General features: G+C 36.3%; 2 protein-coding genes and 1 pseudogene across 3 annotated transcripts; 2 read left to right on the top strand and 1 right to left on the bottom strand.

Moving 5' to 3' along the window:
* On the top strand, positions 2,383-3,141 carry LOC105162948. The gene has a single exon (XM_020694136.1). It carries the CDS (start codon positions 2,383-2,385, stop codon positions 3,139-3,141), a length of 759 nt encoding a protein of 252 aa, XP_020549795.1.
* On the bottom strand, positions 7,685-12,844 carry LOC105162807 (G2/mitotic-specific cyclin-1-like). 2 transcript variants are annotated; one of them, XM_020693933.1, is made up of 7 exons: positions 12,725-12,844; positions 12,563-12,619; positions 12,269-12,464; positions 12,072-12,188; positions 11,513-11,624; positions 8,118-8,780; positions 7,685-8,049 (listed from the first exon to the last, which is right to left on the bottom strand). In XM_020693933.1, the coding sequence occupies exons 1-5, from the start codon at positions 12,766-12,768 to the stop codon at positions 11,553-11,555; spliced, it is 486 nt and encodes a 161-aa protein (XP_020549592.1). In that variant the 5' UTR covers positions 12,769-12,844; the 3' UTR covers positions 7,685-8,049; positions 8,118-8,780; positions 11,513-11,552. The 2 variants fall into 2 exon arrangements, with proteins under 2 accessions (XP_020549592.1, XP_020549593.1); XM_020693934.1 differs by having other exon boundaries at positions 7,685-8,002.
* LOC105162946 lies at positions 13,152-16,919 on the top strand (annotated as a pseudogene).

Here is a 26,009-nt window from a genome sequence, read left to right as displayed (position 1 = left end):
TATTATTTATAGTAAGTTATTAAATATATTAAGTTCATGATATTATTTATGTTGTTGTCATTGAAGCATTAGTATTATATAATTATATTTTCTGAACAAATTGATAATAATCGTTCTAATTGATAAGAAAATTATTTACTTCTATTATTTGGAATTCACTCTCAAACTCAATCGGTACTATTAAATAAAAAAAAATTCTCGAAATTAAAATTTTGTATTTTGTATTTGCTGATGATTGTATTTATTATCTTGTATTAAACCCATTAATACAAAAAATAATAATATTGAAAAGTTCAATAGGAAGATAGAACTATTTAGGCAAAGCTCCTTGTTTAGAATGATTTTGCTAGAAATTTCGTTCATAAATAATTAATAATGTACACAATCTATAAATGTACTCCGATAAGGGTATAAATATTTTTTTACAATAGGAATAAATACTCAAGAAATTCTTACTATTTTATATTTTACTATAAGTTGCACTGATTAGTATTATCAAAATGATACATCCATTACATTATGAAAAAAATTAGAATCTAAAAATAATTATCTAATATTAATATTAAAATAAAAATCAATTAGTCGAAAGTCATTTAATTTAAACTTTTCAACAACACCTTAAATTTAATTATAATAAATTTAATCAATTAAGGTATTTACACGACGTCCAAGAGTTGGATGCTGTAAATATTGTGTTCTTAAAGTATTATCTATTTGATTTAGGTGTATATTTTTTCTATAAAGATCTATCTACCAATTAACAAGAGTTTTGATGAAGGAGTTTACTAAATTACCTAAATACCCCTGTCATTTTAAAGGCCTTTAAATCCCCATAGTTGACTATTTGACCATCTTGACTAATTTTGACCAGGAAATAAATAAAGGTCATAGGATCATGATGACGTGGCAGCATCTCAAAGGGGACACGTGGCGTCCTCCTAGACAGTACCGTACAGCTATAAATAGCCCCATTTATGATTATTCAAATGATATTTTTATCTCATCATTTTACCTCCATTTCGTGATCTCATTCGATCTCATATTTATCTTTTTGACCCCGCCTTTCTAACTTAAGCATCGGAGGGCCATCGCCGAGGGCTACTCGGCTAGTCTCACGTTTGCTTTGTTCTTAGGATCCACTAACAGGTAGTACGAAAGAAGGATTCAGCAACCCGACTTAACGATCCGACCTTGCGATCTAATCCTGATTTAGCACGACCTACATCATTTGGCTTCGTCTGTGGGAATTTGAGAACGAACTAGAAATGGAAGGGTTATCTCGACGAGAACAACAGATAGAAGAAACCCAGGGGAGAAAGGAAGAACGGATGATACAGATGACGAAGGAAGAATTGCAGCGAATGATCGAAGAGGCGAGCAGAAAGGCCATTGCGGAATACGAGCGCATAACGGTAACCCCAACTAGAGAAGGGGTTAGGAGACAGTTATTCCAGAAAATAGAAGCAGAGCAGAGGAGAGAGGTCTCGAGGGTGCCTGAAAAAGGCCCTGAAATAACCTTATCAACTGAGGTGACTAGCAAAAGAACGATGACCAGCAGAAGAACGATCACCAGACAACTAGACATATCGTGAGCGGACGTGGATAGCGTTAGCAAGCAGATTGAGAAGCTGGGAAAGCAAATAGAGGAGCTGAAGAAAAGGGGAGAGATCGTGTCGCAAAATAGGAGCTCACCTTTTACTAATCGGATCCTGCTGGAGGTGGTGGACAATAGCTTTTGGTTCCCAGATCTTCCCAAGTACGATGGGAGCAAGGATCCTAGGGAACATGTGGCTGCATTTGATCTGGTTATGAACCTATACGGCCAGACTGATCCGATAAAAGCGAAGCTGTTTGTAACTACTCTGAAGGGCAAAGCTCAGGAATGGTTCACGAGCTTGGGTAGTGGAACAATTGATTCTTACGAGCAGTTAATTCATAAATTTTCTTTTCATTTTGCCAGCAAAAGAAAAGCGAAGAGGTCAACCACTCACCTCTTCACGATCAGACAAAGGGAGGACGAGATGTTGAAGGCTTCCATGGGGAGATTTAATAACAAAGTGTTGGAGGTCCAAGACTTACGAATTGACATGATGGTGAGCATCTTAATACATAGTTTGAAGAAACGCCCGTTCGCATCAGCGCTGGCTCGAGATCCACCAACGGAAACAGAGCAGTTAATGGAAATGGCACAAAAATACATTGATGAGGAGGAGATGAATGCCATGAAGGACTGAATGGACAAGGGATCCGGGGTGATCGAAGGGAGAGCGATCAAGAGATGGAAAACAACGATCTGACAAAGATCGAGAACTGAAAGGACCATACCAACCTCGATATCATAGGTACACTCCCTTAACCACGACCAGAGAAAGAGTGATGACGATGGTGGAGAAGAAGGGCCTCCTGCAGTGGCCAGCTAAGATGCATGATACACTTGCAAAGAAAAATTCTCACAAGTATTGCAGGTTCCATAAAGACAAAGGCCATAACACGGAGGACTGCTACCAGTTGAGGGACGAGATCGAAAGATTGATAAGACAAGGTTATCTAAAACACTTGATCGATAGGAGGGCTAAAGCAGGTGATCGCAGCAAGTCACGGAGCCGTGAGCGGCACCAAAAAGATGAGGCAGGAAAGAGCATAGCTCGGGATAATGCACCCACAAAGGGTATTATTCATACTATCTCGGGTGGACCGACGAATGGAGATTCGATGAGAGCGAGAAAGAAATATGTCAGGGAGAGCAGGTTCAAGTATGGAGAACAAATGATGCATGTAGAGAAGCAAGAAAATATCGTCTTTGGAGACGAAGATTTGAGTTTGGATATGCTCGATCAGAATGACCCCATGGTCATTAAGATGGACATTGCCAACTATCAGGTACATAAAGTGTTGATAGATGATGGTAGTTCCGTTGATATTATTTTCAGTGATGTTCTCAGAAAAATGGACTTGGGGAATGTGAAGCTGAGGCCAGTTCGAACACCTTTGGTCGGGTTTGGAGGTAGTGAAGTCGTGCCTGAAGGTGTGATCGAGCTACCAGTTTCTTTGGGAGAAGAACCTAGAAGGAAGACGTGCATGGTTCAGTTTTTGGTGGTCGACAGCCCATTCGCATATAACGTGGTATTGGGACGACCATGATTGAATAAGTTTAAAGAAGTGGTATCTATGTACCATTTGAAGATGAAGTTCCCCACAACACAGGGAATAGGGGAGGTAAGATGCGATTAGCGAACAACCAGACAATGTTATAATTTGGCCGTTAAACAGGAAGAGACGGTGAAAAAAGAGAAGAGGAAGGAGAAGATAAGCCAGAGTGAGGATGTAAAGCGAGAAAAAATGGAAAGAATCGAACCGTCAGAGGAGTACAAGGAAGTGGAATTAATTTCAAGGGATTTCTAAAAGACGACCTGCATCGGGCTGCAAATGATGGCGGAGATAGAAACGTTGATGATTGACTTCTTGAGGAGCAATAACAACCTGTTTGCGTGGAGCCCTTCGGATTTTCAAGTTATAGACCCTGAAGTAATTGTACATAGATTAAATATTGATCCGCAGGTCAAGCCGGTGAAACAAAAGAAAAGGATGTTTGGGGTCGAGAGGAACAGGATCATTGAGGAGGAGGTAGACAAGTTACTGCAGGCCGAGTTCGTAAGGGAGATTCAATACACGACCTGGCTCTCGAACGTGGTTATCGTTCCAAAAGCTGCTGGAAAATGGAGAATGTGCACGGACTTCACTAATCTTAACAAAGCGTGCCCGAAGGACCCGTATCTGCTCCCAAGGATCGATCTGCTGGTTGACTCAACTGCGGTGTGTGCGCTGTTTACTATGATGGACGCGTACTAGGGTTACCACCAAATTTTTATGGCAAAGGAAGATGAAAAAAAAATCGCGTTCGTGACTGAGAAAGGAGTCTACTGCTACAATGTGATGTCCTTCGGGTTGAAGAACGCGGGTGCGACCTACCAGAGGCTAGTGAATCGAATGTTCAAGGATCACATTGGAAGCACGATGGAGGTTTATGTAGACGACATGTTGGTCAAAAGCAAGCAAGAATGTGATCATTTAGTGCATCTGCGAACAACTTTTAGCATCATGCGATCCTATGGCATGAGATTGAATCTATCTAAGTGTACTTTCAGGGTACGAGGGGGAAAGTTTTTATGCTATATGGTTAGCGAGGGGGCATAGAGGCCAACCCTGAAAAGATAAAGACGATCATGCAGTCGGGATCGTCAAAATCAATAAAAGAGGTGCAACAGTTGACGGGGAAGGTCGCCTCACTGAATCGCTTTATAGCCGGTTAGCTAATCGTAATTTACCTTTCTTTAAGGTTCTGCGGAAAGTAAATAATTTTGAGTGGAATGACGAGTGTGAGCAGGCTCTTCAGGAGCTAAAATTATATTTGACTATCCCCCACTACTCCCTAATCCCATGATTGGGGAAAAATTGTATGTATATTTAGCTGTCTCAGATAACGCGGTTAGCTCGGTGCTGGTTCGAGAAGAAAATGGAAAGCAAAGCCCTGTTGACTAAGTAAGCAAAATGTTGCAAGGGGTAGAGAAGAAGTATATCCAGATCGAGAAGCTGGTGTTGGCTTTGGTTACAACGGCAAGGAAGTTGCGACCTTACTTCCAGTCTCATCCTATTGTTGTGTTAACTAACCATCCACTAAAGCAGGTCATGTCGAGACCGGATACGTCCGGTAGGATGGTCAAGTGGGCGGTTGAGCTGGAAGAATTTGACATAGAATTCCAAACAAGGAGTGCAGTCAAACCACAAGTATTTGCCGATTTCTTGATTGAGCTCGTTGGCGAGCAGCTAGGAGAAGAGGAGAGATGGCTGCTACATGTGGATGGGTCGTCGACCTCAAAGAATGGGGGAGCCGGTATTTACTTGCAGGGTTCGGATGGTGTGGAGATCGAGATTGCCATTAGGCTTAATTTTCTGGCGACCAACAATGAAGCTGAATACGAAGCCTTAATTTAAGGATTACAGACAACATGGGATGGAGGCATAAGGCAGGTAGATGTTTATACGGACTCACAGTTGGTCGCGATGTAGGTACAGGGTACTTATGAGACGCGAGAGTGGTCCATGACTCAATACTTGGTGAAGGTGAAGGAAATGATGAAAAAATTTGATAGATGTACGATCAACCAGATCCCGAGGGATGAAAACGCACGACCAGATGCTTTGTCAAAATTCGGATCCTTGGTAGAAGGAGTTAAGGAGAGAAAGATCACTGTGATGGTCAAATCACAACCAGTAATAGATGAGAAGGTAGTCCACGCGGTCGAAGTAACAGATTCATGGAAAACACCTTTCGTTCGATACCTGAAACAGGGGGAACTTCCTAGCGATGCGATCGCTGCAAAGAGGATACAGTTCAAGGCTAATCGCTTCACAATGCTTGGAGACGATCTATACAAGAGACCGCGGAGGGTATCTTATTGAAATGCTTGGATGGTGAGAGGACGCAGTACATTATGAAAGAAATACACCAGGGCAGTTGTGGAAACCATTCAGGGGGAAGATCGTTGGCCCAAAAGATCCTCAGGCAATGTGAAAGTTTCCAGAAGTATGCGTGACTACTGCATTTCCCTGCGACCCCGTTAGAGCCATTGAGGGTCGCATGCCCTTTCGATCAATGGGGGATAGATATTGTTGGTCTGTTTCCTCAGGCAGTGGCCTAGAAAAAATTCTTAATTGTTGCGGTCGAATACTTTTTCAAATGGGTCGAGGCTGAAGCTTTGGCGAAAATCTCTGAGAAAGAGGTAATCACTTTCATTTGGAAAAATATTATTTGCAGGTTTGGATCCCACGAGTTCTGGTATCAGACAACGGAACTCAGTTCCAAGACAAGAAGATCGTAGCATGGTGTAAGGAGCTGAAAATCCAACAAAATTTCACAGACATTGGGAATCCTCAAGCGAACGGGCAGGCTGAGGTCACGAACCGAACATTGCTATAGTATTTGAAGACCAGGCTGGAAGGAGCAAAATGAGCATAGGTCGAAGAATTGCTTGGAGTGCTTTGGGCATATCGAACAACCCCGCGAACAGCTACTGGCGAGACACCCTTCTATTTGGTTTATGGTAGTGAAGCCGTTATTCCTGCAGAAATTGGGGAAGAGACTGCTCGAGTTACCCAGTACGAAGCACAAAGAAATTCTCAAGAACGTTTGTTTGATCTTACAGTGATCGAAGAAGGTAGAGAGATCACGCGTATGCAAAAATCTTGAGATATAAGAGCATGATGACTAGGAATTATAATCGAAGAGTGCGACCCAGGAGTTTTCAAGTCGGTGACTTGGTATTGAAGAAAGTGGAAGTATCAAAGCTGTCGGAAAGCTCGATCCAACATGGGAAGGTCCGTACAAGGTAGTGGAGGTCAGACGAAAAGGAACCTACATTCTACAAGACTTAGAAGGGAAGAATTTGCCGCGAGCTTGGAATGTGCATAATCTGAAGAAATTTTATGCTTAGATGTATGTAAGCGACCTACAACGGTCTTGCCTGAAAAAGACTTGTAATTGTCTGAAAAAGACGTCTGAAAAAGACATTGCAATAAAGTCTGAGAAATGCGACCTGAAAAAGGTCATTTTGCATCCATGAGTATGATAGAAGAGGCAAAGATACTACTTAGGGTTAAAACAGAAACCAAAATTTGACTGGAGATTGTTTCTTTGAATTCATCCAAAGGTAGCCTGCAAAACAAGGAAGATATTAGCTTTACGTAGTGATTATGGATCTCAAATGTATTACAGTTCTAGAGATTTGTTTTTTTTAGTGCTGTATTCTCTGCTATTTACTTGCTTATAGCTTGGAATTTTTAATGTGTCTATACCCCTGTAATCAATTGCTATTGATGAAATGGTATTTGTTAAATGAGAGTCCACATGTGCTTGTCAGAGTAAACATTGCTTTCTGGTGGTTAAGTTATGATCTCTCTGAATAGAGGCAACCAGAGATCCATAAGCAATTTGGAAAAGATTGCGGGACTAGAACCTGAAAAAGGTTCATAAGCGATTTGAAAAAGATTGCGAGACTTCTAACCTGAAAAAGGTTCATAAGCGATTTGAAAAAGATTGCGAGATTTCTAACCTAAAAAAGGTTCATAAGCGATCTGAAAAAGATTGCAGGATTTCTAAACCTAAAAAGCGATATAAAAAAGATTGCGAGTTTTTAAACTCGAAAAAGGGGGTCATTGTGCGATCTAAAAAAGATTGCAGGATTCTCCCGAGGAAACGTTCATGATCTGGCAAAGATTTGAAGTTAATTAAACGACCTTAGCAGGAATCTTCATGAATATATAATACAAACTGCTCGAGGCTCAGTTGAACAAAATATTTGATATTGATAATCATCAGCTTACAAAAAGGGAATTAATCCCTAATTCACCATCATCAGTTCAAAATACAAAAAGTTGAATGGTGGTTACAAAAATTTTTATTATCCATCTATATCTATGAAATAGGAGGTGGGGGTGGAAGTTCATCCATCAGATGTAGAAATTCAGGAAATTCATCAGCAGGTGCTGGTCCAGGAGGGTATGGCTCGAGATTTTTATTTAAAGATACATCCAGCTGATCGAGATCAAAATCCTCCACAAATCCTTCGAGCTTCTGGATCTGGCCTTAGCATTTTTCGAATCCCTCGATCATGAATTCTGAGCCTCTCTGAAAGTTCTGGACTTCAGAAAATCACGAGCACCATTCATGCGAGCTTGATCTAACATATCCTTGAGCTCCTGGCTTCGCAGAAATTGGGCTCGGCCTTCAATTAAGGCCTGCTCCCAGCCTGTTTCAAAGGCAGCTTCACGATCGCTTTGGGCCATGGATCTTGCTTCTTCCAGTTCCTTCTCAGAAATTTCCAACTTGGAAGCAAGTTCCATCTTTTCTCTAGCATCAGATTGAAGGGACTCTATCAGTGATTGTTGCTCCAAAATCTTCTTTTCCATCTCTAAAGCTTTCGCTTCGACAGTTATTTTCTCATGCCTGCACATCAAGCATTGGAGGGAGAGATTATGGGCAAAGGCCATGGCCTGTTAAGAGGAAAGAGTTAGTTAAAGAATGGGAAGTCAGCTCGTGAGAAGGGTAGGTCGTTGATTACCTGAGTTATGTTGTGTGCAAAATGCTCCTCGATAGATGTGTGAGAGGTCTGGGCAAGAATGATCTGATCCCTTTCGAGGCAAGCAACCCTATATATCTCCCAAGAATCTTGTCCGGCTAGGGTCCACAGAATACTGCTATTCTTCGAGATTTTCCAATCAGGGACCCATTTTTCTCCAGACATTTCAGCAATTCGAGCAGAGTGAGATCGCTCGTCTCTTGTTTGTTGCCACACTTCTTGAAAAGTGGCAAATCTCCTCCAATTCTCGGGCTCGGCAATTCTGTCGGCAGCGAGCTTGGCCTCTAGTTTACCTTGCTTGTTTGCTCTGGATGAGGGATTGCTTCTACTTTCTGTGGGTTCTGCTGGAGTTTCTGCTGCAGAAGTCGTTTTACCCTTGCCCCTCTTCCTTTTTCAGACCTTGATCTTCAGAGATCTCCACCACCTCTACTTGTTCATCGGGTGTACGATCCCTTACTTCTATGGGAGATGGTTGGTCAGAAGCTGTTGCGGTTGCAGGAGATGGGGTAGGAGTTGGAGCACGTTCTTTGGATTTCGCTTTAGCAGCTGCTGCAACACGTTTTAGTTCGCGATCAACAGAAGGAGGTAATGTTCCCTTCTTGGCTCTGGCTTTGTTCGCTATCCTGGCCAGCATGATTTCGGACTCTGCAAAGGAAACCAGTTAGTGGATCGCTTAAAGAAAAAAGAAATAAAGGAATGAGACTTCTGAAATCACCTAATGAGCTTTTGACTGGAATAGGAGCAGGGGAGAGGCCCACGAGTTTTAACAGTTTCTCCTGTAGTAGTACTTTTGGAAGGTATCAAAGCAGTGTTCTGTAATTTATAAGGTCGCTCTCGAACCCCTCCCTATAAGTTTGGGTTTGGGTTTACTCATACCAACCCAAGTAGAAGTCCCAATATGTACCAGGTGGAGGTCGAAGAAAGAAGTACCTATCACGCCAAGGACCGACATTGGACCTCAGGTCGTCTAAGTAACGACAGTCCTTACGTGAGGTTAGGTAGAACCAACCGGTTTCCCCCGACCTTTTGGAAGCAGTGATATTGTATAGGGACCAGAAATTATCGAAGGAGGGGGGCAAGTCAAGGTGTTTCATGACGATAATGAATAGAAGTATGTGGCTAATAGAATTGGGGGATAACTGCATGGGGCAGATGCCTAATCGGACAAGAATATTGTTCACTTCACGGGGTAACGAAAATCGTAATCCTGCATCTAAGTGTAGAGTGGACAATGCACAATAGCCCTCTGGGGGTTGATGCATGCGATCGAAGGAACGAGGAATGATGACATCGTAATCAACAGGAATATAATATTTTCTCTTTAATTGCACAGGAGTAGTTTTAATAATACTCACAATCCCTAACCATGGTTTTTGTTGCATCAGCTCAGTATATTTTTTAAAAATAGGGGCCTCATCGGATTCAGCAGTTTCCTCAAGGGGATCAAAGTGAGGTGCAGGAATAGAAGAAGTGGGATCGCGGGGATGTACCAGCGGTCTCCCGGGGGTAGGTCGCTGACGATCCCGACATAGAGTTAGGGCTCGAGGTAGATTTGGATGCAGACATAGGAATAGAAAGACTCCTAGACCTAGAAGACATGTTATAAAAACTGGAATAAGAAGGGAATGAAGAATACCTGGATAATGGAGGTAGCTCACAGGGGGAGATCGAATGCGATTAGTTGGGGCGGTCAAAAAAGTTCAAAGAGGGGACTATATATGGGAATATCTGAGGCAGCGCGCCTTCCCACACGGACACGTGGGTCATGGCAAACGGCTGGGATCCTTCTATCTGACACGGTGACTGTTCACTTCCCTTAATTAATGACACTAAGAGGAGTCATGATGAAGGAGTTTACTAAATTGCCTAAATACCCCTATCATTTTAAAAGCCTTTAAATCCCATAGTTGACTATTTGACCATCTTGACTAATTTTGACCAGGGAATAAATAAAGGCCATAGGATCATGATGACATGACAGCATCTCAAAGGGGACACGTGGCGCCCTCCTAGACGGTACCGTACAGCTATAAATAGACCAATTTATGATTATTCAAATGACGTTTTTATCTCATCATTTTACCGCCATTTCGTGATCTCATTCGATCTCATCTTTATCTTTTCGACCCCGCCTTTCTAACTTAAGCATCGGAGGGCCATCGCCGAGGGCTACTCGACTAGTCTCACGTTTGCTTTGTTCTTAGGATCTACTAATAGATAGTACGAAAGAAGGATTCAGCGACCCGACTTAACGATTCGACCTTGCGATCCGATCCTGATTTCGCACGACCTACATCAAGTTGTAATTATTTATGTTCCAATAAAACGAATTTAGTTGCAGTATATTCCTAACCAGATGTTCTTCTTAATTTTATTTTCATGAGATCAACAAAACTAGGCGATCTATGAATGATGTTGCAACGCTCATCATGTACGATGTAATTTATTGACTCCAATGAGCACTTACTCTCATACATCATCAAACTTTCCAAACATTTCTTCTAAAAATTTTAATATCTTATTAATTAAGATAAGAAGCATGACGTGCGATGTAAGTGCACAAATATATTTTTAGAGGTGTATATATATGTTATTTATAGAATTAAGTTCATGATATATTTACGTTTTTGTTATTGAAACATTATACAATTATACTTTCCGAACAAATTGATAATAATTGTTTTAATTGATAAGGAAACTATTTGCTTCTATTATTTGTAATTCAATTTCTAAATTTAATTAGTAATAAAAGATATATTCCCCAAATTAAAAATTTTGTATTTCTTATTCAATAAAGATTGTATTTTATTATCTTGTATAATCAATAAATATGAAAATAAAAATAATAATAGTAAAATTTCAATAGTAAAGCAAATTAGTCAAAGCTTCTTATTTTGGATTGTTTTTACAAGAAATTTCATTAATAAACAATTAACAATATACCCCAGTAAGGGTACAATCTAAAAATGTACCCCAATAAAAGTATAAATATTTTCTCACAATAGGAATAAACACTCAAGATATTCTCACTTTTTATATAATTAATCGTAAGTTGTACTTATTACTATTATTAAAATGATATATCCATTATATTATGGAAAAGATTGACAATCTAAAAATAATTATCTAATATATATTCATATTAAAATAAAATTAATTAGTCGAAAGTCACTTGATTAAGTTTAATAAAATTGAGGATATTTATTCTATATTAAATTTTTACTTTTTGAAGTTTAACAGATTCAAGTGCCAATCACAAGACCACTAGTGATGGGTGTGTGGGTCGGAAAAGTAGGTGAGGTGTTGGGTTCAATTTGAGCCAGAAAATCAAGAAAAGCAGCTGTTGATAACAAGCGAAAATAAGTTGGCCATAAAACCTGTATGGTGCTGCCTGATGGATCTCTGCTGCACCTTGGCTCATTCATAAGCTCCCACGCCATTATCTTTGTAAGCAATTCCCGTGATGCTGTTTTCTCTTGTCAGAACAGCCTAATTATCAAGAAGACTCCAAACTTTAAGAACTTACATTAATCATCATCGCTCCCCGGATAAATATGTAAGAAAGTAAAATGAACTATGAGTAAAAGAAAACAAGAACATCGACCATTGATTAAGGAGGATCTGAAGTTGTGACAGAAACCTGTGTTTCCTTACTTTAATGTGGTTCTTGTAGTACCCCTTCACTGCTGAGTTCGTGAAGAAATCATCATCAGAAGATAAGTTCTGGCCCTGATTTCTTACTTCAATTTATTATATTTCAATTACGACCTATAATTTATTTACTAAAATTTATTAGTTAATTCTAGAATTATGTATTATAATATTTGGAGCGTCCTAGATCAACAAGAAATACAAAATTGTGCTTCGCAAACGACGTTATAAAACAAAAGAAGTTACTAGAATTGCAGTAAAATGAGGAGCATCAAGAGTTTATACCTCAACTGACTTGTAGATCTCATCAACATATTCAACAACAGCCAAGTGATTATTCACGTCAGCAGCATCTATGACCACTATTTGCACCTTTGGTTTATTGCTTAGCCCGTATGCAGCCTGCAAATGAAAGATCAAATAAGAAGGGGAAAACTACACCTGGATAGTACCATAAGGCTTGGAAGGTTAATTGTATTGACCTTGCTTCTAGCAGTGAGAGTTGAAGTAAGAGTTGGAGCTTTCTTCTTCATCGACTTCTCTCCGGCCTTCTCTCCTTGAGCTCTGCAACTTCTGTAATATCGGTTTGGTGGTTGCTGCAGCTTTTTTGTGAGCACGGCAGCTCTCTTTTCCGGCAGAGCTCCATCCACCACAATTGGCTCCATTGGCATTTGCAGCCTGTATTTCATCAAACAACAAAACATCATCAATAAGGGCGTGAGAGAAGTCAACAAGAATGACTGAAACAAACAAGATTGCAAATTCAAGAACCGGACCTTGTTGTTTTCAGCTGCTGCAGCCTGTTCATTAGCCAGTAACTGAGCACAAAACTCCTGAATAAAATAAGAACACAACACATAATTAGCACGCAACAGGTCATATTCAGATTTCAATCTGTTCATACACTTTCAGTTAGGATGAAAGAATTTGTTCAATACCTGAGGAAGCTGCTTCCCCTTGACCCCACCACCGGTAACCACATTTCCTATGTCACCTAGTGCACGACGATTCTTCCTTTCTGCTCCCACATTCTTCTGCTTAATAGCCCCCGGGACTACCTCTCTGTAACACATGTGAAAATGAGATGGGGGGGATTTCATCAAAGAGCAAAAGCAAGAAATGTATGGGAAAAAAGATCATCTTGATGAGAATCCGAAACAATCAAAAAGCCATTGAACAATTGAAAGAAAACAGAATGTTCATGATTGCCAAGAAACAATCTTTGGGAAAGAACTTCGTCAATGGTCATTGCAGTAATGAAACTCAAATCGGATTTGCATATAAATGAAAGTGAATGAACAGATTCTTTCATCCTAACTGAAAGTGAATGAACAGATTGAAATCTGAATATGACCTGTTGCGTGCTAATTATGTGTTGTGTTCTTATTTTATTCAGGAGTTTTGTGCTCAGTTACTGGCTAATGAACAGGCTGCAGCAGCTGAAAACAACAAGGTCCGGTTCTTGAATTTGCAATCTTGTTTGTTTCAGTCATTCTTGTTGACTTCTCTCACGCCCTTATTGATGATGTTTTGTTGTTTGATGAAATACAGGCTGCAAATGCCAATGGAGCCAATTGTGGTGGATGGAGCTCTGCCGGAAAAGAGAGCTGCCGTGCTCAGAAAAAAGCTGCAGCAACCACCAAACCGATATTACAGAAGTTCCAGAGCTCAAGGAGAAGGCCGGAGAGAAGTCGATGAAGAAGAAAGCTCCAACTCTTACTTCAACTCTCACTGCTAGAAGCAAGGTCAATACAATTAACCTTCCAAGCCTTATGGTACTATCCAGGTGTAGTTTTCCCCTTCTTATTTGATCTTTCATTTGCAGGCTGCATACGGGCTAAGCAATAAACCAAAGGTGCAAATAGTCGTCATAGATGCTACTGACGTGAATAATCACTTGGCTGTTGTTGAATATGTTGATGAGATCTACAAGTCAGTTGAGGTATAAACTCTTGATGCTCCTCATTTTACTGCAATTCTAGTACCTTCTTTTGTTTTATAACGTCGTTTGCGAAGCACAATTTTGTATTTCTTGTTGATCTAGAACGCCCCAAAAATTATAATACATAATTCTAGAATTAACTAATAAATTTTAATAAATAAATTATAGGTCATAATTAAAATATAATAAATTGGAGTGCATTATAATATTTGGGGATACCTTATATTTTCTTAAATTAAGAAAATTTAAGAAAGACGTAATAGGCACAAACCCTCACAGCCTCGCCTCTCATTCTTTTCCTTTCTTTTTTACACACACACAAATATACAACATACATAATACACACACAAGTGAAAAATTGTAACTTCTCTTGACCGAAACAGAGATATGAAATTATAATTTTAATTTTTATTAATTTGTATAATTATATTATTTAATTAATTGATTTATTAAATTTCTAGACTAAGACATGTGATAGGTAGATTAAATTTCTAATTAGTTTCTTAGTTATATCACGATGACATCATATATTCTTATAATTTTTATGTTAACCCCTATAAGAAGGGAAAATTCCACTTTTTACCCTCTTCTACTCTAATTGTATCTTTATTTATTCTTACTCTCAATTATATTACTTTACCCCCCTTACTTTATAAATGCTTCAATTTTGCACACTTACCACAAAAATAAATAAATAAATAAATAAAAATTGTAATTTGGTTTGACGAAGTTTATGAAAAGTAAAAATGTTGTATCATTCTCCCATCTTTAAATGGTCTCCTGAAATTTTAATAAAAAATAAATATTGACTGAATTCTACAGTAATATTAAATACTTAATATTAATTGGATAGGAATTAAAAGCAGAAAAAAAATAAAAAAATCAGTAGGAATCAATAATATCCAATTAGTGGTCAGCCTTCAAACAAATAAGTATTGAATGATGTAATTTAACACGAATATTTTTTACGAGTTTGACTATTTAAAATAGTGTTGAATTGAATATCAAGTTGAATATAAAAAATGATATCGTTGGTTAATTAGATTATTAAATTTATTAGATTTAAATATTAGTTAATTTATACAATTCCATCAAAATTATTAACTAAATAAAAGAAATTGATTAATTTAAAAGAAATATCAAAAAGGAAAAATGAGGTTTTAAGAAATATCATGTTATTAAAGAAAAAAATGAGGTTTTTAATGATACTATTTAGGAATGTTATTAAAAACGATAGTTATATAATATATATATTTTAAGTATTTTAATCCCTAAGAATTAAATGATAAATTGTAAGTATTTTTATGAAAGTGTTTAGTTATTAATAAAAACTAGAACGAATAATAATAATATAAAAGAAATTACGATATTCTAGATATATCAATTGTATGTAGTATAACTCATTATAGAATATTGGGGGGGTAAGGTGAAAGGAGTATATCAATTGAGTAGATAAAAACTGTTGTAAGGTCGAAGTAAGTAATAATTAGTATTATCTATATATGTTCTCCCTTTACTTGTGACGCTACTACTATATAAATTTGTGGTTCATACTGACGTTGACTTATTTGAAAATATTTGAGTGGTGAATACGTGAAATCATAAAATACATGCAATATTATATTTGTTTTATGATGTGTGTGATTGTCTGAAAATGAGAATATATTGATATATGATTTTACGTTACTAGTTGCTTACAAGAATGGTGATATGTGGAAATGAGGGAGTATTGAAAATTGAATAATTGTGGTGTGAATATCCCTTGATGTTGTTGAAAAACTTGTAAGGAGAAATGAGAGCTATGATGCGATATGAGAAAGAAATGAAATGAAAAGAGTTTTGATGCGATATGAAAAAGATGTGAAATGAAAAGAGCTATGATGCGAATTGAAAGAGCTATGATGCGAAATGAGATTGATGAGTCGGCTGCCAAGGGGATCACTTGACGGGAAAAATACGATATCACCTTCCGGTAAGCAAATTATGAAAATGGGAGTTTAATTTATTGTTTTATTGCGAGTTAGCTATGTGGTGCGAGTTAGCTGATTATGTTGGAATTAAATTGACTATTCTACGCATGTTGCCTACTTATCTTGTTTGAACTATATTTGATATACAGATTTTATGTCTATTATGACGTTGGGATTACGTGTGCACATTGATTAGATGACTATGTGCATATTTATATATAAACACAGGGGTTTACTTTAACGTTTAGGAAAACCCTAATAGCGTTAGAGGGTGCTACATTAGGTGGTATCAGAGCATGAATTAGATTTTCTAGGGACAGTAGATGAAATGTAAATATATGTGTGCATTTCGTATAGGATGGAAGCGTCAAGGGGAAACACTGTTGGCCCAACTGAGTCCTCAGAATCTGTGCAGGGTCATGATCATCAAGCATTATGACTGTCTAATGTTGTGAGATGATTATACCTATTATGACGTTGGGATTACGTGTGCATATTGATTAGATGACTATGTGCATATTTATATATATAAGCACGGGAGTTACATTAAGTATAGGAAAGATATAGCCCTAGTACCGTTAGAGGGTGCTACAATGAGGGTCGTGTTCACGATTATATGGATTCACAACCTGAGATAAATGAGGAAATGAGAGCAATTCTGATTGATTAGTTGATTCAAGTTTACCACAAGTTCGAGCTCAATCCTGAGACCCTTTACCTCACTATCAACATCGTTGATCGGTATCTTGCAGCCAAGACTACATCAAGAAGGGAGCTACAGTTGGTGGGTTGGGAGCAATGCTTATAGCTTCCAAGTAGGTTCTCTTGTGATATTGCAAATGAGCAAATTATCCGCTTATGAAAAAATAAATAGCGATTCACCTCTTTGTATTTTTTACAATCCAACAATTTACCCTCCTATGATTTACCTCCTTGTATAAGGAGCCAAATTGCTTTATTTTAAAAAATACAGGCGCAAATTGCGATATTTTTTTCATAGGGAGGTAATGTGCTCATTTTCAATATCACAAGGCCCCCTTCCAAGTATGAAGAAATTTGGGCCCCTAACGTGAATGGCCGCGGATATTGGAGAAGCGGATATTGGCCGCGTTGGAATGGTACTTAACAGTCCCGACTCCATACGTTTTCCTTGCCCGCTTCAACAAAGCATCTCAAATTGACTCTGATGTGAGTATTAATCATTCTTTGATCAGCTGCTGAGTTATTCCTGAAATCCAAGCCAAGAATGGTAAACCAAGTCATAACTATCCTCAAATACCATGCTTTCTTGTTGAGCGAATGATGAATTATGCCACACTTATTTACTATCCATCAATAATTGCTGCCTTGGTGCATGTTAAATAAGGTACCCATCTAGAACGAAATGTGATGAGGATTTAATTATTAAAAGATACATTTCACCAGGATCCACACCGTCTAGACCCGCCCCGCGGTTTGACCTGGACTCGAAAGACAATTAGGCACTGTACGACTGGAGTAAGGGAGACTTGAATCATGATACGTGATCTACAGTGTCAATTTGTATCCTATAAATACTTCAGATCTGACCAAATCGAAGTAACTGGCATTTATTGCATTGAAATCTTTGACGTCAGATCGCATATTTTCATCTCAACCATCAACTAACTTGGGCGTCGGAAGGTTTTCATCAATCAGTTGGCGCCGTTTGCCGGAAACAATGAGGATATAACGAGTAATATGGAAGGAAAATATGTCGGAATTTGAGGGTACACCGGGGACTAGAGAACGAATGATTCAGTTAACAAGAACAGAGTTACAATAGATGATGGAGGAAGCGGGAAAGAATGCTATTATAGCCTATGAGCGAAGAATTGCTACACCCATTGAGAAAGAAACTACAAAGAGAAGGCTATTCAAGGAAAATGATGTTGAAAGAGTATCGAAAGTCTATGGGTTGATTTCATACCAAACGTCCGCTTATAATAGCACTAGCATAGATGGCACCATAGAGATCGATATGATGGTGTTGAGCTATTAGTTATAAGTCTATGTGTATGCAAGAAATAATAATTAATGTACTCTATGGTAATAATTTTATTGTGGATCGATCTTTCATATATATCGTGGTAATTTTGGCACTGAGCTATTGTAAAAAAATTGAGCATTACTGCATGGATATTTAACACATTAATGTTATTTTACATTTTATGTTGTTTAGTAAAAAATTAAATAACGTTGTGAATCTCATTCTGGTAGGAATGTTTAATCCAAGGTGTACACATCATATATGTCTTAACAAATATAGATTTAACATACAGTTTTTAAAATTTCATACACCAAAAATAAATACTTGTTTGTTAGAGATTCCATGAAATTTTAGGTGTGCAACATATGCTGAATTTTGGAAGGGACACTTTTAAATACGTGATTGATGATTTGTTGACATTTTTGAAATCAATCATGTACTTAACTTTTACCCAAAAAGAAAAATAATAAAAGAATCCATCAATTTTCATTCCAAAATATCAAATTATTAACTTTTACTCTAAAAAATAAATAAATTTCGAGAGTTTTTATTTGTTTATGTACTTCATTTAATTGAAGAATTAAAGTATATCCACCAATATAATTTTTCAATAGTAAGAAATTAAAATACAAGCACAACTATATGGTTTTTTTTTTTGGTAAAATTTCATAATGTTTTAAGTCTTAAATTCAATGCAGTTGAAGGCCTATTTTTTTTATTTTTACAGCCTGCTCTGAGTATTTTGAAGTTGTGGAACGAAAATAACAAATAAAACATGATAAAATATCGAATAATATTCTGAACGCAGTCATGATCCAATATGACAAATCGATATTGGATTTTTTATGGGATATAATATACAGATTGCAAAAATTTTGTATACAGACATCTACATATTAAATGAAAGAGAAAATAAAAATAGCAAAATAAAATAGAGGGTCTGAAGTTTGCATTACCAATGAGGTACAATGAAAGGTGAAAGATTAGGAGCCATAAAGGTTATTACGATAAATAACTTAGACAGGCAAACCAAAAATCAACGCCAGGAACAGACAACAACTAGAAATGAATGCCAAGATTAGGGGATTACAAAGGCATATATATCATTGTATTGTATTATCTCCACACACACAAATAGGAACCAAAGACTTCACGCTTGAAAACTCAGCACTATTATCATTAGATGGAAATTAAGACCGTCGTCAGCCTTTACAGCAATGCGTCGTCGTTTGAACCAGCAAGCATAAATTGCCATTTCAACTTCAAGTTAGAGTCTCCACATGTGACATTCTTATAGGATCAAACATCTTTTATATATATATGTGTGTGTGTGTTTTGGGTTGAGGGGGTTAGAAGGTTAGAGAATGGTGCAGGTGTTTACACTGCAATCAGAGGCATACTTCCTGGCAAGAGTAAGGGCTCCATTTCGTTCTCGCTCGGATTAAAAAACAAGCACAAAAGACTGTCCTTTCTGAGCCTACCAAAACATTGACTTAGCTGCAGAGTTGCCGCCTCCTCTGGATCCACATAGCTGGAAACAAATATTATTTTGTCAAATACCATTTCTTGGATACTATTCATCATATTTAACTATGACATGAAGTGTTATACGGATGAAATCAAGAAACCCCAAGAAGAAGAACATAGGTTTCTCATCCAAATACATGTTAGAGCAACATTGGTTTCTCGCAAAAATCACGTTATAAATTTAAGTACTACCAAGAGTGTGGCATATTTAAATACTGCCACAGAGGAGAAAAATATATTTTCTTGTGCTTATGTGTGTGCCTAACAAAGAGTATCGGTGATATGAAAAAAGGGTTGTCAAACTTCCTCAAAGCAGTATGAGAAAATGAATTCAAGTTGTGGGGAACAACTAGTATTTCTTATCCAAGAATTCCTAGTGAATATATTCAAAGCATTGTGCAATAAACGAGAGCGCAATGGCATTAAAGATGATCAACTCATAAGATCAAGCATGATCCTGACCTTAATTGAAAAATAATTCTTATGAGTTGATCATTGATGCAAAAATAACACTTGTATAAACAAATAAATTAGTTATGGTTGTTGGTACAACCAAACAACCTCACATTTTTTTACCTTTTCGTCAGCCATGTTACGACCATTGACTAAATTTCTAATTAACAGACAACCCTGGGAACGTCCACAAGATCTAATCTATTAACAACATTAACAATTCGAAATGCCTGATTCTAATTAACAAATTTCTACGAGGATAATTCGTTTAAATTAGATCATGCATTCCCCATAACATAACTAACTACTTTGACATAATTAATTATGCTACGTTGCTACTAAGTATTAAACTAAACAAACAATTACACAGATTTTTGTAAAGTCCGATTAGCTAAGAAAACCTTCTTGATAATGAACAATTTACCTAATTATTCATAAATCAGATATTTGTAATAAAGGCATGGAGAATAACATGAATACTTATTTAACAAGTGTAAAGAGAACATATTAGATCTCACAACAAGTTACAAATCAAGCAATCACCATAACATTAATCAGAAAATAATGAATTTAGTCAGATATGTTAATGGAAGAATACACTAAGAAGTGGAATTCTATTAACCCCGGCAACGACTTATAATAAAAGAGAGAATATGAAAGTGAAGTAACTATTGAATTTCAAGTATTCTATTCAATTCAAAGTGTTTTTCACAAAGGGAGAGACCCCCCTATTTATAATAAAAGCCTCCTACGAATCTAGACATAGGGGGGGTTAAGTACATTATTCGTTCCAAAAATGTCAACAGTTCATCAATCACGTATTTAAAAGAGTCCTTTCCAAAATTCAGCATATGTTACACACCTAAAAATTTCATGGAATCTCTAACAAACAAGTAATTTATTTTTGGTGCATGAAATTTTAAAAACTGTACGTTAAATCTATATTTGTTAGAATAGATATAATGTGTATACCTTGGATTACACATTCCTACCAGAATGAGATTCACAACGTTATTTAATTTTTTGTTAAACAACGTAAAATGTAAAATAATATTAATGTGTTAAATATCCATGCAGTATTGCTGAATTATTTTACAATCGCTCTGTGACAAAATTACCACGATATATATGAAAGATCGATCCACAGTAAAATTATTACGATAGAGTACATTAATTATTATTCTTGCATACACATAGACTTATAACTAATAGCGCAACACCATCATATCGATCTATATGGTGTCATCTACGCTAGTGCTATTATAAGCGTATGTTTGGTATGAAACCAGCCCACGTGCCAAATGAAAAACATCATACCACCAATTATAGGCAGCTCTCGATACTCATGTAGCATAGGGATGCTGCCCAGCAACACTAGGGGTACTTCCATTATACGCCTTGTTGGTGAAAACAAAGGTGAAGGGCTCAAATAGGATGAGTTCCTCTACAGATACAGAGACCGTGATCCCTTGGGCACAACCTATGAGCTCAGACAACTCAGGGTCTATGGCGAGAGGATCGTCCTTTATGTAAACTGAGGCCGAATAGCATGGGCGAAGAGTCGATTGAGTTGGCTTGAGCCACGGCCATGGCCACGGCACTCGTGTAGCTTAGTCACCTTTTGTGTAGCTTGGTTTAGGTTTTGGACCCAGGTTTTTGGATTGATTTAGGATTTTGATCAAGCGATATACCATTGCTAGAGATTGGGGCAAGGTTGCCATGACTGAGCAAATTAGAATTATTGTAGCTAGTTGCTTCACTATATTTGTATTTCTAGAGATTTTGACCTTTTTCTTGAGGCAATCAATCATAATATATTCAATATATATTATATATATGCAAAAAAAAAATCCAAAAATATGTAGTTGTAACCTATATTTAATTACATGAAAATGTAATAGTAAAATACAATATGTTGAAGTATGGAGTCTAACCCAACATTACATTCAGGCCCAACGATTAGAGATCTAATCTTTTTTTTTTTTGTTAGGGATAAAATTTGTAATTTAGCAATGTTTTTGATATGCCTTAGTGTAAATAGTTGATGGATTATATTTTAATGTTTTTCACTGAAAACAATCAAAGTAGAAATCAATTTTGAATGACTGTAGACACATTCCAAATACGAGATGGGTTCTTTCGAGCATTTTTAACAATAACTATTCCTATTTTAAAGCCGTTCCTAAAAATCGTTCCTAAAAACAAAAATGATGTCGTTTAGTCCAAAAACAACGTCGTTTTTAGCATCTTTAACAAAATTATTTCTATTTTTTTTTAAAAAAATCGTTCCTAATTGTATCTCAAAATTATTTCCAAAATAATCAAAAAAATAATATATATAGAAAAAACTGTCCTGGACATGTTAATGATCAGAAAAAAGCAAATCATAAATTAATTAAGGCCATTGGTAACATATAATTCTTTGAATTAAAGTGATACATATTTAGAAAATCAAGTATATTTGTATATATAAGTTTGTTAGTCTTACATAGATGTAAGTAGCATCTTATACTTTTTTATTGGATCGCCTGATCAGACCGTTAAAATTTTAATCAGATCGTTGAATATTACTAAATTGACAAAATACTACATTCCATAAAGTTTTGGATATTTTTGTTATACGTATACTAATATATCGTATTTTATATACAATCAACGAGGTTAAAAACGATGCAACTGTCCATCAGACCATGTGATTTTAGATCAAACGACTACATATGTTCACATACGAAAAAAATTGTTAAGTGTTTAAGTTTGAAATTAATCAGGATCCCAGATGTTGAGACATCGTAACCAGGAAGTGAACGAAAATCTGTGGACATATTTAAGAACGATTTTGGAACTCATTTAGGAACGATTTTTGTTAATCAGTTTAGGAACGGATATATTATACATTTAGGAAAGGTTTTTGTTAAATTCATCTTAGGAATGGTCAAATATTTAAAACCATTCCTAAGTTTGGTTTTCCATCCACTTATCATTTGGCGCGAAATTAAAATTTTTGGAACTGATCTTGGAATGGTTAAAATAAATTGACCGTTTCTAAATTTTGATTTTTTATTTTTTTTATTTAAAATATTGTAATGTATTTAGGAACGATATTTTTTTTAAAGTCCATTCAAAGTTGAAACGGTGTCTGGAACGATTTTTTGATTTTTGGACCATTCCTAAATAGGAAAATATGTTCTTTATTTTAAAAAATAATTTTATTTGTGTGAGAACATTATTTTGCAAATTGTCCATAAAATCTGCTCCAAAAACTGTTCCAATTTGTAGCGAATTTTGGAAAGATTTTTGAAACACATTACTTCTTGAGTAAAACTCATAATTTGGAATGGTTTTTGGCATAATTGATTAAGTGTATTCTAAAATCGTTCGAAATTGTACTTCATTTTAGAATACGTATTCTAACTGTTATCTTTTGGACATTCGTTGTCACACATATAGTAACAGTCATTGCGAAACCGTCCCTAACTCTAAAAATATGTTCGAAACAGAGTTCCAAATATTAACCGTTACTATTTTGGAGCATTCTTTAGAACGGATTTTGTAATTGTTAGTTTGGAAACCGTTCCAAAATTATAACCCTATAAAAATATGAATCATGACGTCATCTATCAATATTCGTTCCTCATGTACTCCAAAACTCGTTCCAATATGGAATGGGTTTTGGAACGGTTGCCTTGCCCGTGCCAAATTCTGCCTTTTTTTTTTGTAGTGGTATATAAAATGAGTACGGTACCATAAAAGATAAAAAATCAGGAAAGACCTTTAATACGGAAGGAAAAATCTATATGTTTTCATTCAAAGGGAAAAATGATCAATAATTAGGCCTAAGTACCGAAACTGTTAATATTTTAAAAAGTTCAAGGACTAAAATAAAATTTCAATATGTTTAGGGACTAAAAATGAATTAGAAACAATATATGAGGACCAAAACTGTAATTCTCCCAAAAGAATAAGTAGCAATGTTTGGGGAGCAAAAGTGTAATTCTCTTGACTTTTTTATAACTGTAATACTGATATAAGAAAGGGTAAATTATAACCACTTCTCTTAATGTTTGGCATAATTATAAATGTATTGTCATTGTTTGAAAAATTATAAATACCCCTTTATTTTAACATGCATCTAACAACGAGTCCATTCCATTAGCCTTTTTTAGGTTCCCATCCAGTTTTTTGTGCTGAATCAACAAAAATATCCTAGGGTAGTGGTAATTTACCCGATAAAAAAAATACAAAAAAGAGTATTATATCCTTAAAACAATAATAATATATAGGAAATACATACATTTTGAATAATTAAACAACTAAAAAAAGCAAGTGTTGAGACATAAAAAGACACGTTGCAAGAAAGAGAAAGTCTTGCAACTCATAAGTTGTGCAAGCTTCTGGTCTTGAATTGATATAAAACAGATGCAGGAACCATAAGAAAATGTATTTAGAATGCCCACTACAGCAGAAACTATAATTATGAGAAAACATATATGACATCTCACATGTATGTGTAATTTAGAATTTTATTCTCTTCTCCAGAATATGTGGATGAGGCACTACTTTACCATACAAAATTAATTTTAAACAAGTAAAGATAAAGAAAACAAAAGCCATGCAAGCATGTTGCTTGTTGCTTATTCATATGTAGTAAGTAGTAGGGTATGTAATAGGAGCAGATTGAACTGGAGAAGCATGCTCCATCAACAGGACTTGAAATGACAATTATACCGTCAAATTGATAAATCCGTCGAGGGTTGTGTTTAGAATCCTCCCTAATGTGGCGTCAACAACAGTGTCAAGAGCTCGGAGGGTCGAGGTAAGTAAGCCGGTGGTGGTGGAAAGCACAGGGCAGATGGTGGCGTTCAATGGAAGTTGAACAGTGACAACACATGGAATTGTGGGCATGCCGGCTACGAGCGAAATTAAACGAGGAACGGTAATGCTGAACGATCCGGTGGTATTGGTGGTGGATTGGCCGACGGTGGTGCTGACACCCAGAAGATTGGTGCAATTCAGCTTAACAACAGTCCCATTAATGCCTTGGCCAAGGCAGTTTCCGGTGGATGTGCAACAAAGTCGGCCGTTGACAACCAGGCCAGGCAAGAGCTGGCCGTGGCCGTGGGTAGTGAAGAGGAGGAGAGCCACGATAAAAAGGGCGGAAGTGCAAGTAGAAGCCATTCGGAGCTTTGAGGTTTATGTGTTGTAGTACTTCTTTACTTCTCTACTTTGTTGTGTTTGAATGCAAGGATTGAAGTCCTATTTATACAATTTTATCGAGTTTCTAGTTCAGATTAAATTTAACTAGATATGAACGAATCATATAAAAAGTGTACCACGATTGAAATTTTTTTTTTCCATGCAGAAATGTTTTTAGCAAGTTGAAGTAGGAGTTGGAGTTTGGGTTGCTCTATGTGTACTACTCCTTTATTACTGTACATGTCAACTTGCTTGTTCTTGTTGGATAGTATTTTATAGATGTTCTGATATATCTACAAAATTTAGGGATAGATACAATTAAGAGCTTAGACATAATGAATTAGGGAATTCTGAAAGTTTTACATTTTACAAGACTTTTGCAACTATGAAGTTTAATTATCTTTAATTAATTAGATTAAATATGGCAATGGAAATATCATTAATGTTTTATTTTAATTTACAATATCATAGTTAATATATAAAACTCACAAGTTAGTGGAATTATGTAAATTTTTTTTTTGTCAAATTCGAGTTTGAATTGCTTTTATGTCCTTTTTTTTCTTTCAACAAATTGGCAGAAAATATCTGACGATTAAAATATAAAAATAAATTAAATTATTCGATATTAATTGAAATCAATCAATAAAGCTATTAAAATTTGAAATAGATATATTTGTCTTGGTTCCATAATTGAGAACATTCTACTTGCAGCTCTTCCCACTTACAGTTAATAAAATATTACCATTTATAGATTTCCTATTCTATATCTATATATCTATGGAAGTAAAAATTCCTCCTAAAGTTTCTTTCATTTACTCGTTTATTTTAATTAATCTTATAATAATATTTTTGAGGAATATTCATGTAACACAATTGACTTATTAGATCAGATTAATTGTTTGTCTTTTTTATAATTTATATTTAATATTTCTTCAAATAATCTTTTTCAAGTTGAGTCAACATACAACAAAGAGGATATGTTATACAGGTGACTGACACCTTAAAATACATTATAGTAAAAAAATCTCTGATTAGCTCCAAGAGATTCGACTGGAATTGGTTTTTCAGTTAGCAAGTAACTGTCTTTGTAGATACGCTGGCGTACTGCGCAATGCTTGGTCATTTTTATT

The sequence above is a fragment of the Sesamum indicum genome, linkage group LG5 (genome assembly GCF_000512975.1).
Source record: "Sesamum indicum cultivar Zhongzhi No. 13 linkage group LG5, S_indicum_v1.0, whole genome shotgun sequence".
NCBI lineage: Eukaryota > Viridiplantae > Streptophyta > Magnoliopsida > Lamiales > Pedaliaceae > Sesamum > Sesamum indicum.
This window is presented reverse-complemented; position numbering and strand designations above follow the sequence as displayed.